General features: G+C 45.7%; 1 protein-coding gene across 5 annotated transcripts in view; it reads right to left on the bottom strand.

Annotated features, from left to right (window-relative positions):
• COL6A5 (collagen type VI alpha 5 chain) overlaps positions 1 to 17,587 on the bottom strand; it is a 130,548-nt gene that overhangs the window by 53,743 nt on the left and 59,218 nt on the right. For all 5 annotated transcript variants that reach the window (XM_057316005.1, XM_057316004.1, XM_057316007.1 and 2 more), the window contains exons 8-20: positions 14,430 to 15,005; positions 12,341 to 12,681; positions 12,146 to 12,227; positions 9,469 to 9,611; positions 8,794 to 8,886; positions 7,207 to 7,260; positions 5,165 to 5,236; positions 4,574 to 4,600; positions 4,419 to 4,463; positions 4,276 to 4,329; positions 2,345 to 2,407; positions 1,610 to 1,675; positions 1,109 to 1,162 (exon numbers count right to left, since the gene is read on the bottom strand). In XM_057316005.1, the coding sequence (XP_057171988.1) occupies positions 1,109 to 1,162; positions 1,610 to 1,675; positions 2,345 to 2,407; positions 4,276 to 4,329; positions 4,419 to 4,463; positions 4,574 to 4,600; positions 5,165 to 5,236; positions 7,207 to 7,260; positions 8,794 to 8,886; positions 9,469 to 9,611; positions 12,146 to 12,227; positions 12,341 to 12,681; positions 14,430 to 15,005 (1,670 nt within the window). The remainder of the gene's footprint in view (positions 1 to 1,108; positions 1,163 to 1,609; positions 1,676 to 2,344; positions 2,408 to 4,275; positions 4,330 to 4,418; positions 4,464 to 4,573; positions 4,601 to 5,164; positions 5,237 to 7,206; positions 7,261 to 8,793; positions 8,887 to 9,468; positions 9,612 to 12,145; positions 12,228 to 12,340; positions 12,682 to 14,429; positions 15,006 to 17,587) is intronic.

A 17,587-nucleotide genomic window follows, 5' to 3' on the forward strand; every position in this document is an offset into this window, starting at 1 on the left:
ACTATCTATTCCAGAGAGAAAGGCAATCAGCCACAGCCTTCAAAGTGATGAGAAGACTCCAAGTCTGTAATAGAAAAGGAAGCCAAGTATTTTCAGTTCCCTCTTGAACAAAGCTCAGGGCCAAATAAATCTAGGGTGCTGTACATTATTGTCTTTTTATAATCTCCATTCTGAGTGCATGATAAAAGGGTTTCTTTTTTTAAAGATTTTATTTATTTATTCATGAGAGACGGGGGGCGGGGGGCAGAGGCAGAGGGAGAAGCAAGCTCACCTCGGAGCATCGAACCTGACCCCGGGCTTGATCCCAGGACCCCAAGATCACCACCTGAGCTGAAGGCAGACGCTTATCTGACTGAGCCACCCAGGTGTCTGATCAAAGGGTATCTAACATGTTGGAAATGTCACCTTTCACTTCAGTAGTCCACAAAAAGAAAAGTGATTTCTGGTTGTTCCTTAAAAAGAAGGGGAAATCCAATATTCCTGCTTTAGGCTTGATATCACATGCGATGCTATAAAGTTGTAGCCCTAGGGTCTCAAGGTTGCCACAGGCTTGGCCCTAGTCACCAGTGTTTCGGTTCATTCATGAAGAATTTATCTGTGACTCTTCTTTCCCATTGGCAACATTTGAAGAGAAAGAGAGTATGTTTACCCAATTCATATTCTTACAGAAGCTCGAAGACGCTAAGCTACTGGAGGAGGGCTTTCATGTTAAAGGCACTGACTCTCTCCAAAGATATTCAAAAGCTCTGGAAGGTGGAACGAGGAAAGGAGACAGTCACAGAGGTTCTCAACAAGGAGTGATTCCCCCCCCCCCGCCCCCGCCCCAACTACCCTCATTCCAGACATTTGGCAACATGTGCAGACATTTTTGTCTGTCGCAACTTGGGGGGAGTGAGCTAGTGACATCTAGTGGGTAGAGAGCAGGGGTGCTCTGAAACACCCTATAAATGCACATGATAGCCCCTCACAGCATCAGCTGGCCCCAGCGACAATAGTACCAATGTATCAGCTTTGGACCCGCCAGCTCTGCAGGGGCAAATATTGTGAATGCCTCTGTGGCACCTTCAGGTGATAAGGAGGGAAAATAAATGTTCATGGAAATACTCACCCTATTTCCTCTGGAATTAGGATTGCCTGGTGTCCCTTTCTGTCCAGTTCTACCCTAGAAATAGAATTGTTTCCCCAAGATCGTAAGGCACAAGATTCTGAGTAACTACATCAACATAAAAACCTCATGCACTATTAAACCAGCAGAACTAATGTGTCATGCTAGAATCTTTCTGCATATCAACACTGTTGGGTCTGTGTCTACTAAAGAGGAAATGGTATAGCAACATGCACCGCTAACTATCAGTTTCCCCGTATATCACCTGCTGGAAACTTAATAATCTTACCCATGGAAGTGTAACCTACTACAGATGTGTCTTGTTTTCAGGAAATAAGGCTCTTCTAAATGTGAACTTAGCGGTGTTATTCAATTATAGGGTTACATATTTCACTAAGTAATTAATTTAGACTTTAAAAAGTCTCAGCTCCCTACCAGAATTAGTCATTCATACATATGTAAATAGATCTATAGATTCTCTGTATGTAAAATAGATCCAATTACTTGTCTTCCTTGTTCTCCTTTGGAGCCCTTTTGTCCTTTGATGTTACTGTTTTGTCCTGGATTACCCTAGAGGAAGATTTAAAAAGTATTTTAGAACCAAGAAATATTAGCTTTTTTTTTTTTAAATACCATGTACAATATTCAAGTAGTAAGTTAATTTGGGTTAAGTGAGGAAGGGTGAGAGAAAATTCTCCATATTTGAAATCCATAGATTTTTGAAAAAAATGAAAATATTTCCCCAAGTTTGAAGAGGGTTTGGTGACAAAGGAAGTGATAAGAGTGCTTGCTAAAGACTGCCTGCTGAAGCCATGATGATTTTCTCTTCTCTGTGTTGGCAGCTTCACTGATGCACTAGTCCAAACATGCTTATGCTATTCTCTTAGAGATGCAATAAGATTCCTTTTTAATCATATCTGCAAATAGGAAATCTGTAAGATTAGAAGCCCAATAAGCAAAATTATGGAAATTTCTCCCCAAAAGGAACTTGAAAGTCTCAAAGTAACACTAAAGATGATTATGATGGAACCTTAGTTCTCAGCTCCAAATTTCCAATATAATCAGCCAAGATCAGATGCACACAGATTTCTACCCAAGCAGTTAAGTCTCAGTTAACACCTACTACCCCGACTCCCAAGACAAGACTTTGCCTACAGGTTAGCGGAAGATACAAGGGAAAGGAAAGAGGAACTCGGAGGAACTACACAGTTCAGAGCCAACTAGACCCAAGTAACTTACAGGATCTCCTGGGAAGCCCTTCTCCCCATAACCCCCTGGGGGGCCTCTGGAACCTGGGCTTCCCTGAAAAAAAAGAAAATGAGCTTCTGAGTTAGCTTGTATGAGGGTTTTATAATGGTATTAAAATGTCAAGTGTGTGTTTTGGAGGCAAGAAAATCAATCAGACAAAATGATCCACATTTCTCTCTCCCAGCCAGTTTCCTCAGACTTCTCAAGCAGGACTCAGCGCAGTTTTAAGCCTATGGTCAGGATTATCTATAGTGAGGCTGAGCAATGGGAAAACTCTCATGATCTAGCATAGTGTCATCCGACAGAACTTTCTGCAGTAATAGAAATCCTCTCTATTTGCTTTGTCTAATATGGTAGCCCCCAGCCATAAGTGGAGATGTGACTAGGACAACTGAAGAGCAGGATTTTTCACATTCACTATTTGAATTTAAATTGTCATATATTGGTAGTAAGTATTATATTGGACATTGCAGCCAGTCTAGCAACTTCTGATGTTTATAATTAAATTGGCCACTGGAAATCTTCACAGGAATATTCTACTTGTCACCTCAAACTCAAGTGTTCCCAGCTCAGCTTGTCCAAACCGGGGTCCTTGAAGGCATTTAGACTGACTCCTCATTTCCTGCTTCTCTGGTCACCTAGATCTAGAGATCTTACGTCCTGGAGCCAGAACCAGGGTGAGAGAAGCAAGTCACGTAGGGTGCAAACTTTAGGGAGACACTCACACTTTGCATGCCTCCGAGAATGAGTACTTTCTTAAATCCCGCACCCTAGCTGCTCATTCCAGCCCGGGCCCTGCTGCGTCCTTAGTATGTCTTGTGTCTGTTCTCGTTGACATTGCCTTACTTGAAGGCCTCATCACCTCTCACCGTGACTGTTCCAGAGCCTCTCATCTTTGCCTTGTATCTATGTCATCTCTGGCACACCCTCCACACCACTGCCAAGTAATAGTTCTGACATGCAAATTCAATTATGGTCTCCGTACTTAAAATCTTTCAAAGACTCCCGATTGCCTAATGGTTAAAAGCCTAATTCCTCCACATGGCCCACGAGTGCCTTCCCAATCTCTTCCCACCACCTCTAGGACCTCCCCTCCCCCTCCCTGTACTGTAATGCTCCACTTGCAGTGCCCCCAAGCCTCCATGTCTTTGCTTATGTTGTTCCCTCTGTCTGGAATGCCCTTCCTCCATGTCTTGCTAATGCCTATCATCTTCAGCTCTGGGATCATTTCCTCCAGGAAGACTTCCTGGACTCTCTCCCTACCCTGCTGAGTTAGGTGCCCTTCTCTGGGCTCTCATGCAGTTGCCCACAACATGGCCTCAATCACATTCTGCACTGTCATTAGCTATTTATATATTTGACTTTCTATGGCCGGGGATCCTTGAGGACAAGGACAGTGTGGTTCATCTCTGAATCTTCAGCACATAACTCAGTGCTTGGCACATGCCAGGTATTCAAAAATATTGGATAAATAAATGGATCAGAACATAAAAACAGAGCTGCTTGGAACCAAGTAGGCATATATTAGTAAGTATTGAAATGAATTTAAGATAAAAAATGTTTCACTGTGATTCACTCAGCAAGGTCACCAAAGTAATTCTGTATTTTTCTCTTGCCTTTTATGTTAGTTTTTTTTCTTCTGATGCAATAAAGAGAACATGGAAGCCACTGACAGGAAAAAAAACATTCATTTTCAGACTTCTGAGGAACATGCCCATAGAAGAACCTTGCATGCCTTGATTGCTTCTCGCTGGAGTTCTTGAAAACTCCCAAACAGGAAAGTAGCATCTACTCAGCAGTAACAGAACTTCATTTCGTGGTAAGTCAGCTGTCAATTTTTTTCCCGACTAAGCACCGGCACGCAGCAGTTAAGACTGTCTCTGTTACCAAATTCTCCTTCTTTGACGTATTGAAAGTGTTACCTGAGATCCTGGATCACCTTTTTCTCCCTTTTCCCCAGAAGGTCCATGAAAGCCCTAAAAGAAGTCAAGGAAAACAAAATTCCCATTTAAAGAGAAATACATCAACCTCATGACCACGTTATGGTACCTGAAAGATGGCTTACCTCTTCCCCATCCAGTCCGTCAATCCCATCCTCTCCTTGTTCTCCCTGAGGGACAACAGGGAGTGCAATCAGGTCAGAGGAGGGCTCTGCCACATGCTTACTGGGAAACTAATCCCGTCGGGAAATCGAATTGGACTGAGAAGACACTACGGTACCTTACTTCCAGAAAATCCTTTGGCTCCCTGTAAAAGATGAGATCTCTCTCACTGACACATCAAAGACAGACAGCAGGTGGATTCACAGACTATTGGAGCCAGAAGGGGCTGCCTCCCTAAAGAAGGTGACTGTGCATTTCTTTCTTTTTTTTTTTTTTTTAAGATTTTTATTTATTTGACAGTGAGAGAGACAGCCAGCGAGAGAGGGAACACAAGCAGGGGGACTGGGAGAGGAAGAAGCAGGCTCCCAGCGGAGCAGGGAGCCCGATGCGGGGCTCGATCCCAGGACTTCGGGATCACGCTCTGGGCCGAAGGCAGACGCCCAATGACTGAGCCACCCAGGTGCCCCGACTGTGCATTTCTTTAACTGCTTCTGGCTCTCTAACCACAAAGGGATGATAGATGCATCGAATGAATGCTCTGAACTCATTGAGATTTTTAAGAAGTAGAATTCATCCACAGGTGAGGACACTGACATGTAATTGGAGAAAGGCAAAGGGGGATAAAAGAGAGAAAAGGAGGGAGGGAGGGAAGGAGGAGAGAAGCAGAGCATGTAGGGAACTCAAAATCACATGTCCAGCAGAGCCTTACCTTTTGACCCTGCTCTCCTGGACATCCTGCAATCCCTTTATCTCCTGGGGGTCCAATGTCTCCTCGTCTTCCCTAAGAAAAGGCAACCAAACAGGTATCCAAAGTGACTCTTCTGCCAGAAGTTATCAGCAGTTTGGTTTTTTTTTTTTTAAAAGATTTTATTTATTTATTCGACAGAGATAGAGACAGCCAGCGAGAGAGGGAACACAAGCAGGGGGAGTGGGAGAGGAAGAAGCAGGCTCCTAGCGGAGGAGCCTGATGTGGGGCTCGATCCCATAACGCCGGGATCACGCCCTGAGCCGAAGGCAGACGCTTAACCACTGTGCCACCCAGGCACCCCAGAAGTTTGGTTTTTAAGGTGAAGCAAGAGCATGGGCGCTCTCTGAACTTCACACAAAGCACGTCCTTCCACAAATGTGTTCATTTAACTCTGGTTTTACCCTCTATTCAAAGATCTTCCTCGTCAACCTTCGGGGCTTCCTTACAGACCCAAGATCACACAGACATGCAGGAGGAGCCCAGTTGCTTCACTGTCCTCAGCAGACAGCAGAGCCAAAGGTTTGGAAGTCGCTCCATCTTCCAGCCACCTTTCAAATACTCCGGTAACACATGTTGGCCCTGCCCTGGAACAGTCAGCGCTGCTGAAGGTACTGAAGCAAGCTGGTCCGAGGGCACGGGAGCTGAGCAGAAGGTTGACGGGTCGGGCCACAGCCAGGAGACCTCAAAGCTGGGAGGTGCTAGTGCTCACAGAAAGGACCACCGGGCGAAAGACGCCCAAGTCAGACCACCCACTGGGGAAAGAGTGCTCAAGGCCAATGGCGTGTGCATCTCCCATCAATCCTGTTTCTCCCAGGGAATATCTAAACACAGGTAAATGCTAGAGTAAAATGAATCTCAAGAGAAAAGGAATGTGGTGCTCTTGGAGCGCAGGAACCCCCATCCGTCTCTTTACCCACTTACGTCCCTTGTGCCTGGCTCAGTCAGATCTGGGTGCAAAGTGGGTGCTGATGGTTTGGATAAATCCTTCCTGGTAGCTGAGGGGAGAAGGGATTTTTCCTTCCTCCTGCTTTGCTTTCTTTATTCTGAAGATTATTCCCAGGAAAGCAGGAGACCTCTCTCCTGGCCACATGTCGCTAAGAGATACTGAAACATTGTGGCTTCCTATTGACCGGACTGTCAGCCAGATGTGGGCTCACGGCCAGACACCCACACTCCAAGCCCTTCGTGCTGCCTGGGTGGGCTCCAAGACCCCTCTGCAGGTACGTGGTGGGTGGGTCAGAGCACTCCCCTTGGCGGTCATTTTGTAAACTAGGTCAGCACTAGAGTCTAAGAGGAATGTATCAGTTTATACATCAGGAGACTGAGAATCAAGAAGTTAAGGGTCTTGCTAAGGTTTCTCGTCCAGGTCAGCCCTTGGCTGTCCGACTGAGCCTGTGCTTTTAATTATACCTGCCCAGGCATGATTTAATTTCATTTTAAACATTGCTGCCCAGACAGAGAGCTAGCGTGATTCCAAGGGGATGGAGATACAGGCTGGATGCTTCCTGAACTTTCCCCTCCCCAAACACAGCCATTCAAGTGTTTCAGTTCCTTCCAATCTATTCTCATAATTTGACTGATGAACCAAGAGAGGGTTCTGATTTTAGGGTCAATGATTGAGATTAGAAAACCTCTGTGTTGCATGGAACCATGAGGCTGTGCCTTTCCATGTCCTAAGCACTGAGCTCCAGGTCCAAAGGCAGCCCGTCGCTAGTAGATAGCCCTACTTGGCCCTGCATAGGGGAAACAGGAGCATGCCCCACTCCCTGCCACGGATAAAAACAAGCCAGGCAACATGTAGGCGAGCCTGCTGCCTCCTTCCCCTCAAAAGTGGATTTGGTAAGTGCTCACGATCCAGACCAAAAAAGGGGGGGGGGAGGAGCAACCCATTTTCTTTCAAAACCGCCAAAAACCCCCATATAAACAAAATCCTTTCTGTAGGAACTGTCCATGCAAAAGAAAAATCATTGCTTGTGTTGCGGGGGAGGATCAGGAAAACTTACGGGGTCTCCGTCCTCTCCCCGGTGTCCTCTGCTGCCTTTCAGACCCCGAGAACCCTGGGAGGAAAGAGAGAAATACATTTCAGCCAGCTTCCTTCAATTTGAACCTGTGAAATCACTAGGCATTGTAGACAAGTCCCTCCCTTGTCTGCAGGGGTGGCTGTGAGTCTGTGGAGAGTCTGACAACCCCCGGAGGCTGACTTGGGGAACCCACTTTGCAGCTCAGGGCATCGGGTGGGTCCTGTGCCTGAGGGGCTCCGTGGTGGGCAGCTGTGGCTAATACAACTCTTCTAGAAGGCAAATCGATCACATTTCCAAAGAGATCATTTTATTTCCTTTTGCTTTTCTGAGAGTTCAAGGAAGAAGCACTTCTCCCAATAACAAAGTTACACATATTTTAATCGCGATCATCTCTCCCTCTGCTCCGTGGGGTTTAACAGCCTTGTGGCTTATCTGTGGCAAAGATTTAATCAGATGTTTGCTTTCCTCACCATGTAACACAGGTCCTGGCTATCTGCTCAGTGCACCTGGGGGCTGTGCTCTTGGAATGTAACCCTAATACCGACCAGAGCAAAGGGAGGAGGGAGGAAACTGTGCTGAACAAAGCATCGTAACTCGGTAAAATGGCCCAGATCACGTACCCACAAGGACGGACAATCCAGAACTCATGAGCGAGGATTGTATTTGCTCTCTTAAAAAAACCAGACTCCGTTTAATTATGATATCTAAAAAGCATTTGAAAACATGCATAAAAGTAAATAAAATAGAAAGACACAGCTTAATTATTATAAAGTGAACGTCCATGTAGCCACCACCCCGGCCAAGCAACAGGACATCACTGGCACCCAGACGCAGCCCCCCCCACCATGCCAAGCACTCCCACCCCCACCCTGGGGAGCATACTCCTGGCTTTTATGACAATACGTTCTTGCCATTTTTTAGACTTCACTACTGAATCATTTATCCCTAGACATGATAGGTTAGTTTTGCCTGCTTTCCAACTTTTTATAAACGGAATCATACTATATGTATTCTTCTGCATTTTGCTTTTTTTGGGGGGGGGGGCCATTACTGTGTTTGTAAAACTCATTCATGTTGTTGTACATACCTGTAGTTCATTCATCCCCTCACCTTAGAGCATTCCATTAATGAGGACACCATGACGTATTTATTTAAGCTATTGTTGTGTAACTGATCTTCTAGAATTCATTTTTTAAAGGGCTATTAATCTGCAAAGCTTTGCTCTTTTTGCGGTTCAATTTCATTCTTTGCCGATGAAGTACAACCTTTCCCACTGTTTCTAACACCACTTGCACTCCTCAAACTGTTTAAAGCAGGTGCAAAAGAATAAACCGCAAAACCAAGGAGCAATGTCATGAAGGGTATATCAGAAAAATGGGAGTTATTCTTCACAGCAGTATCAAAAGTGAGTCCTTCTCAACTGGCTCCTACACCACAGAAATCACACGAAATAAATGCCTGAAGCAATTTCATCAGCATCGAGTGAAGGCTGCGAAGTGCACCCCTTGGCCTTGGTCCCGCCCACCAAATCCAGGCACCCTGGGTGAGAGTTTCACAACGGAATGGCACCTTGGCAGCTTGTAGTCCTCGGGACCCATAAGGACCTGGAGTCCCCGAACACTTGCAGAGTGTGCAGCAGCAAGTCTTCTCTGCGATGTTTCCCTGGAAAAAGCAAACTTGAGTAAGCAGCAATGGTCAGGAACTTCAGGGCATAGGCACTGTGTTCATACAGAGAGCATAAGGCACCAGCTACACGGCCGGCCTCTCTCTCGGGGGGAGGGGCTGCGGAGGATCAGACGTGCTCCTTGACTTAGTACCGAAGACGGGGCACTCGGCTCTCAACTGCGATTCAGCATCCCCGCTCCCAGGACGTGACCTCCTGTAGAAAGGGCACCTACCACACAGGTGGCCACAGGCCAAGTTTTCACAAGACTGGCTGGCTTCTCGTTGACAGGCTCCCGTTTTCTGGGGATTTCTGCAGCATAAACTGATGGGAGCTTTTCTGCATGACTAGGGGCTGGTTGCTTTTTCAGTCCCCATGCAGTCATGTGGTGAGATAACGAAGGAGGAAAGGACACACAAAAACGAAAATACGCTGCTCTGGTCTTTCACACTTTTTCATCTACTAAAGACCATGCACTTCATTTAGTGGGGCAAGCAACGGGGTCTCCAGAAGTACTCATCAAAATTCCAGTTTCATTCTGATGGCCTTTGGAATAACTGCATTTCTTCTCCACAACTCACCAGGTACTGTGACAGCATCTTGCCCAGCTCTCTCATGCCAATGGTCAGGTGAGTCATGTAATCAAATCCCTTTCCAAATTCAAAGCTGGAGAACTCATCATGGGCAGTCGTGTTTAGGGACACCACCAGCAGAGCATCGAGTCCTAGGCAGTAAACGTAAGAGATTCGAAACCAAAGGGGTTGCATGTGAAAGAGAAGAAAAGCCCGTCATGTTTCTACTTGGTGAGTGGTGTTCAGAGAATCGGAAGAGGGAAAAGGAAAAGTAAGAAAAAGCAGGACTCTTGACATATGAAGAACCCATAGGCTTGCTTGCTTGTTCAGGCTTCAAACCCAACAGAAAAACACTAGCAGAAAACTGTGCTTGATGCTTAAAACCATCAAGTTTTGATATAATTCTTGGGCATTCGAAAGCAATTTTTAAAAATGCCCTTCAACAGATGACTGGATTAAGAAGATGTGGTCCAGGGGTGCCTGGGTGGCACAGCGGTTAAGCGTCTGCCTTCGGCTCAGGGTGTGATCCCGGCGTTATGGGATCGAGCCCCACATCAGGCTCCTCTGCTATGAACCTGCTTCTTCCTCTCCCACTCCCCCTGCTTGTGTTCCCTCTCTCGCTGGCTGTCTCTCTCTGTCAAATAAATAAATAAAATCTTTAAAAAAAAAAAAAGAAGATGTGGTCCATATATACAATGGAATATTACTCAGCCATCAGAAAGAACGATTACCCAACATTTGCAGCAACATGGATGGGACTGGAGGAGATTATGCTAAGTGAAATAAGTCAAGCAGAGAAAGACAATTATATAGTTTCACTCATTTATGGAACATAAGAAATAGGAAGATCGGTAGGAGAAGGAAGGGAAGAACGAAGAGGGGGTAAACAGAAGGGGGAATGAACCATGAGAGACTATGGACTCTGGGAAACAAACTGAGGGCTTCAGAGGGGAGGGGGGTGGGGAATTGAGATAGGCCGGTGATGGATATTAAGGAGGGCACATACTGCATGGAGCACTGGGTGTTATACGCAAATAATGAATCATGGAACAGTACATCAAAAACTAAGGATGTACTATATGGTGACTAACATAATAAAAAATTATTTTAAAAATAATAAAAAATAAAAATTAAAAAGTGTATTGTTCATCTTCAGAGGTTTTCTGAATTTTTCTGAATGTAAATTAATAGTTCTCAAAATTATCTCCATGGCCAAAAACTCCTGGGGGCCCAGGCCCTGCAAGCCTGAGGAAAGCCCAGGGTGAACTCCTGGCCATAGCCAGGACTCCATTTATTCACTCATTCACTCACTCACTCACTCATTAATTCTCTCCCTAGTCCATTTACTCTACCTATCCTTTCATTACACAAATCTCTGCTTATTAGGAGCCCATTATGTATTAATCATTGTACCAGGGATGCAAGATGAATAGGACAGGCACACTCTGTCCCTTCACAGAAGTCCAGTCCAATGGAAAAGGTGGGCAGGAGTCAGATGGCTGCTCTGAGGAGTGGTAAGTATCCTAAGAGGGAGTGGCAGGGTGCTTTGAAAGCCTAAAGCAGAAGCTCCCAAATCAGCCTTAGAAAGTCATGGAAGGTTTCTGTGAAGAACTGAGGAACTGATTCTGTGAAGAGCTGATCCCAAAGGATGAATGGAAGCTGGTCAAGGCAGAGAACCAGAGACAGAAGGTAGAGAAGGACTGGGGAGGAACTGAGATGGGGAGAATTCTATGTAGAAGAAAAGCGTGTGCCAGGACTGAGGGCCTGGGGGTCTGAGGCATGAGGTGCGCTGGAGGAAGAAGGGGATGGCTTTGTGTGCCTGGGATGCTGAGTGTGAGGAGTGAGGGAAGGCCAGGGTGGGGAGCGGGAGCCAGGCCCTGGAAAGCACCAGAGGCTGTACTAAGGAATGTGATGTGCCCAGAACAGTGGGAAAGGAAGATGATACAACCCAGCAAACAAGCAGGAAATTCTGTGGCCTCTAGAGAGGTTGCCCATGGATGCTAAACCCCAGAAGCCAGTGTGGGTCTATACCCAGGAAGTCTTAAACAATGCTCCCACCCCCGACAATTAGTGGAGTCTCGTGCTCTGCATAAGACTCTCAACTTCTGCATTTAGTGCTTTTCGAGATCCATGTGGTTGTCTTTCACGTGGCTAATCAGAAACAGTAGGGAGTGTCCTAGGTCAGGAGCCCTGGAAGCAGAATCTAAGTGAGGAATTTGTGTGTACGTGGTTTACTGAGGGAGAAGGAGGTGGAGGAAAGGGAGGGGGAGGTTGTAAGCGAGGGTGTCTCAGTAAAGTCTTCACCGTGGTATGATTCATGAAGGACTCTGGGGTGTAAACTCTATTAGAGTCGACCCACTTGAGGCAAGGGTGCTAGGCTTTGTATCCCTATATCGATTGTCCCCCTTCCATTTCCAGGTGAGACATGGTATGGACACCCCCACTCCAAGGTAATGGTTCAGGTGACTCAAGGACCCATGGCTGTAGACGGTCACAGGTGTAAGTACTTGGCCGTGGCTTTTGCAGCATTTGGGGGATGAGCGTGCAGGCTGGTCAAGTGGGTTTGGGAGGCACCAACAGCATCTGCTACTAGTGGCCACACAGACCCCAAGAGCTACAGCACCTGAGTAAGAAGGGACTCGTTAGCACATTCTGTGCTTCACCACTTAAATTTGCAACTCAGTACCTGCTTCTCTGAGCCTGTCCGATTGATTTTCAAGCATTATCTCGCTTTCACCCCCAAGACCATCTGAAAAGATGAGTAGCACCTAGAGGAAGAGGAAAGCAGAGAATGGGATGATGTGAAAATGAAATACGTAATTGGGGAGGAAGAAACAAATGAAAGAATGCAGAGATGGGACATCGAATGTGACGTGAGTACCTGTCCTTGGGATTTAGATTGATCCTTAAATGTATCCCACAGCGACTGCAGGAACTGTGCATTCAGATGAGATGGCCCATTGACAGTGACTTGCAGCAGGCTGTCAAATATTGCTTTCTGGTAGATTTGGAACTTGGCAGGGAATTCTCGGTCATTGTTCACCTTGAAGGCCACGTTCACCTGCACGTCTGAGCCTGCCCCGCAGCTGACCCTCCCGATGGAGCTGATGTCCTCTAAGATGCCTGGGAGGTAGGATCTCAGCCGAGGGTGGCCATGGAACAGCGGCTGCCCCCGCAGGTGAGTGGAAATGTCAAACCCGACCACTATGTCCATAAAGCAATCTGGAGACCAAGGGAAACAAGGCCAGATTAATGAGTAGACAGGGGCAAGGAAGAGCAGACCAGGCGGACAAAAGGAGAGCAGTCATGGCGTTGCCCAGGGCAGGAGGGTCCCTAGTACCCCGTGTTCAAGAAGGAAGATATGGGCTGCTTGATCAACAGGTATTTCCTCTCTCCTCTTTCAAATATTTCAAGTTCCAATAGCTATTTCAAGTTCCACTCATGGTTTAGCCTCATTTTCAGTGGCTGGCTGTGTGTGTCTGTGTGTGTGTCTGTTGTGTGTGTGTGTGTGTGTGTGTGAGTGTGTGTGCATGCACGTGCAAATTTTCTTATTTTAATGATGACATATTATGATTCATATAATCATAACATATTAAATATTTGAAATAGCTTTAGAGATTATTTAATCCAGAGGTCACAAACACAAAGGGCTACAAAGGCCAGGTGGATAATGTAAAGGAGTTAGACGGGCAGGGAGCAGAGAGAATGAATGGAGGACGACGACCCATCTGTTCACTGCTCAACTCCTGCTGACACTAGCCATGCGGGAGAAGGGGCCCAGTGCGGTCAGATGGCCTGATCTTTCCAAGGAAAGCCTGAAATCTCCATTTTTCATGTGAAACCTTCAGTTTGTAAAAGCTGTCAACTAATTTTAACAAGTTGTCAACACTGGGCAGGATCAACACCACTCAGCTGCAAGTCTCCATTTGGTCACTGCTGACCCTGCCCAGCTGCTCCTTTTACACGTGAGGGAATTGTGATTCCCGGAGTTGCTGCTACCGCACCAGAGCAAGAACCTGGCCCTCGGAGTCTGGTGCTGGGGCCCTTCCCACCACTGTAATGTGCTTCCAGCAGAGCACCCCAAATGGAGTGTGGATGATCTGGAGAGCTTGGAAGGACAAATCCATTCTGTGAAAGAAGTGGCTTCAGTCATAACTCCAGAAACAGAAGCACGCCGAAGAATTTCTGCGTGTTGTACAAATTCCACAAAATGCTATCATATCTTCAGGTGCTGTCCTCCCACCTCCCGGCCCAAGTGTACAGAACTTGAGTCCTCCACAGTCACTCTCAGCTGGGGCGAATGGTGACCCCCGCATCAGATGGCTCCTTGCTGTCCCTTCATTTCCTTCCTTCCCTGCCCTCCTGACTCACTTCCGTGACCCTCCTGGCCTTTGCAGTCATGGTGTTTGTGACCTCTGGGAATCAAATAATCACTAAGGACAATTCAAATCTTTACTATGTTATGATTATACAAATGCCATCATTAAAACATGCCCACACAAAGGCTCATACAGACATACACAGAGAGACACACGCAGGAACACCGAGTCCCTTACAAGATGGTTTAACAAAGTTAAAAGAGTAAAGCTGCCAATCAGCCGGTGTCTGTTTTACTGACTTCCCACTGGACGCAAGGCATTATTCTAGGTCCGCCACAAGTGGAGGGGGCAGAAATAGGAGACTGAGTTTCGGTGGTAAGAGGGGCACAAAGCCTGGCTTGCAGTGAGGGGACAGGGCTGACCAGAGGACACAACCCAGTACCTCCTCCAACCTCTGCACCCTTTTCCTTGTTTCGAGGGAGGCTGGCTGATCCCAAGCTTCCTGGAAACAGAGGAAAGGTCTATTCTCACTGCACACTCTTCAAAAAATATGTTCTGCTAGAGCTAGCCCCCAGGATACCTTGGGGAAATGAAGTCCCAGGAAGGTGGCAATTAAATCAAAAACAAATAAAGAGCAAGGGAAGCACTTACTGGTTTTCCCGCAGCTCTGGCAGATTTCACGAACCATTCTTTTTTTCACATCCACATTCATTAATTTATTAAAGTCTTGGAGGGTGACTATTTTTTCAGAATGGCCTGTTATCGGCAGAAGTTGCTCCTTATGAATATTTCCTATGCCCCAAACCAGGACACAAATTCCGAGGTTTCTCAGGATTTTCACTTCATCTGCCACATCATAGTAGCGGTCCCCGGATGTGATAACAACCAAAGTTTGAGGGACACCAGCGTTTCTTCTCCCACCGGAAGACGGATCGAACATGGCTTTCACTTTTTTAAGGGCCAGGTCCATTCGCGGAAACCCCTTGCTCTTAGGAATGCTTTGAATTTGAGTCTTCAACTCCGGTATAGTCAGAGAGTTTTTCAACTCGATAATTTTTTGGAAGCCACTCCCAAATTGAGCCAACCCGATTTTTATCTTCTGGTTCTGAATGTTAAAATGATCAATTAATTCTGACACGAAAGTTGTCATGGTAACAAACTCTGAGTTGGAGACCATGTCGGAGCCGTCACAAAAGAAAACCACATCGGCTTCTTGAATGTCACACCCTGCCATTGGGAAAAGCAAAACAATTATGTTCCTCATGAATTATTCTAAATGTTCCCTTTCCTCGAATACTTCAATTGCTTTACTAAATCCCCACAGTAGTAGCAAACTGAGATAAGTTAACAGAAGAGAGAATCACCAATTGACCCTCAAGAAGGAAAAATAGTGGGAAGGAGAAAGGTAATAGACTTTGTTCTGAGTTTTAATATTTATGTGATTCATTTGAAAAGTCGCTTAGAGAAAGAAGTTTGAATAGATTGAATGCGTTCATTAAAAAGTAATTGCAAAGGCTAGAAATCCCTTCGACATACCCAAAATGGAAGGTTCACCCAAGTCAAGGTAACGAGACCCCTGTACTATGGTTAGTACTCCTTTTACTGTTAATGCTACCACTTTACATTTGTGTTGAGAATTACCATTTTAAGAAAGAAAGGTTTTTGGCATACAATAACTGTTAATATTCATGACCATGTTATAAGGAATTCATCTAATTTTATAGATACAGAAATGGAATTCAGAAGTAACTTACCTAAGAATACACAATTGCTATGCAGTGGAGTGGGTACCTGGACCGCCTCATTCTTTATATCTTTAAATCCAGCATTTTTTTCTACTGTAGTTCTTTATAATATCATAACCCAAATATTAAAATGTAATGGGACATGTGCAAATGGCTAGTAAACAGGGCAAGGAGTCATGTCCCTGAAATCCAGTGTGAAATGTTCCATAACCCAGGGATAATCCTCTACCCTCAGGTCCAAACAAATGCAATGGCTGGGACCGGGGCAGCACTAAAGTGATTACTAAAGGCAATTGAGACAAAAAATGTCCACTGTCACACAATTCTTTCTAAGGGTAGTCTGGTAGACACAAAGATGGGCTTCCCAGACAGACCTTCAAGGAAGGACTTGCTGCCCAGCTGTGGGAGTATGGTCAACAGAGGGCTCCTTCAGGGTCAGCCTCACTGCAGAGAGAGGTCTTGCAAAAGACCATGCCCTTCCTAGGGCAGCCCACATCTGGGGACTAAGTGGGAAGGGGACATACCCACCCAGCCGTCTTAATCTGATGCTGGACAACACTGATGGGCAATACACACTCTAGAGCTCTTTGCCAGGTTTGGAGCTCTGTCAGGCATGCGTCACTGTGTGACTTCTTCTGCCCATCCTACTTTCCCACTTTCCTTTGTGGGGTGTGAATCCCATCCTAGACTCTGCCTCAGTATCTGCCTCCAAAAAGTAGGCATGGGAGATGAGAATAAAACAGACTCCATCTTTGTAGGAAAAGACTGTAGTCCTGGTAATATACTAGATTTGGTAGAGACCCGATGATAAACAGGAGGCCACGCCTGCCCAAGGAAGTCATAGTCTTGTGACAGATACAGATAAAGAAATAGCAAATATGTGTTCAGTGCTACCACCAGGAGAAATAGAAGGTGCAGAATCTGGGAGATTCTGGGATCTGGGATCACTGTCAGGTATTGGGTCAGGAAATTGGCAAACAAAGGCTGAAATGTGACAGACAAGCTAGATGTAGTGAGGGAAAATGGGCTGGTGTGTTCATGGCAGGTAGAATGCTGTGTACAAAGACACAGACATATTTCAGATTGACAGGAGAGATTGTGAAGTGGGGAGTGGCAACAGATGAGGTTGGAGATGTGGGCAAGGCTAGATGGAACTCAGAAATTCAGAAATTATAAACCGTAAGCAGAGCAGTGACATATCCAATGTGTGTTAGGAAGATCACTCAGTGTTCAGAATGGACTGGAAGTTGGCAAGACAAAGGGTGAGGAGACCAAATTTCAGGGTGGGAGTTCAGGGACAGGCTAGAACAGGCAGAATTGAGAAGAAGGTCCTGCTGCCTTGGGAAAAGTCACAATTTTTTTTTTTTTTTTTTTTTTTTTTTTACAGATAATACCATCATCCAGTAGCTAAAATCAAGGAGATGAATTCATTGCTCACTTTGAGCTCAGGTGGCAAATCTTACACTTTCCTCAAGTGTGATGCCTGCAGCCTATCCTACCCCAGTGGTATCTCATGGAATCAGCTTGGGTCCCTTCCCTCCTTGTTCCTACCCACCAGCCTCCACTACTCCATATTGAACTCCCATATCCTTCCGTCTGTATTAGTGGCCCTTATCTAGAAAAGCACATTAGACTACTTCAACTTCCTATGGCCCTAGAGAATGTCTATAATCCCATTTAGACAGCCCTGGATCTTTGAAGACAAAGTCTATCTGTCAAACCATGCAACTCTGAGTCTGGCCTATAACTAGTGTTCAGTGTTTGCATTGAGACCATTAATGGAATGGCACAAGAGGCCCTGAAATGGGGTAAGGTGACTATGATCCTAGGCAGAGCTCCTTTCTGCCAAGAAAAAGGCAACAGGGTGGCAAGACCTCAAAGAATGTTTCTGAAACTTTCTTCCATAAGCTCTTCAATGCATACTGTGGTGGGAAGGCAACTTTCAGATCTTGCTCAATCAGTGCATTTTTTTTTTAGAGATAAGAAAACAGCCTGAGCAGAGAGATGTTTAGCCCATGACATACAGGTAATGGGAAGCCAAGATTTAATTTATATTTTGCTTAA

Source organism: Ursus arctos, unplaced genomic scaffold (assembly GCF_023065955.2).
Source record: "Ursus arctos isolate Adak ecotype North America unplaced genomic scaffold, UrsArc2.0 scaffold_20, whole genome shotgun sequence".
NCBI classification, from domain to species: Eukaryota; Metazoa; Chordata; class Mammalia; order Carnivora; family Ursidae; genus Ursus; species Ursus arctos.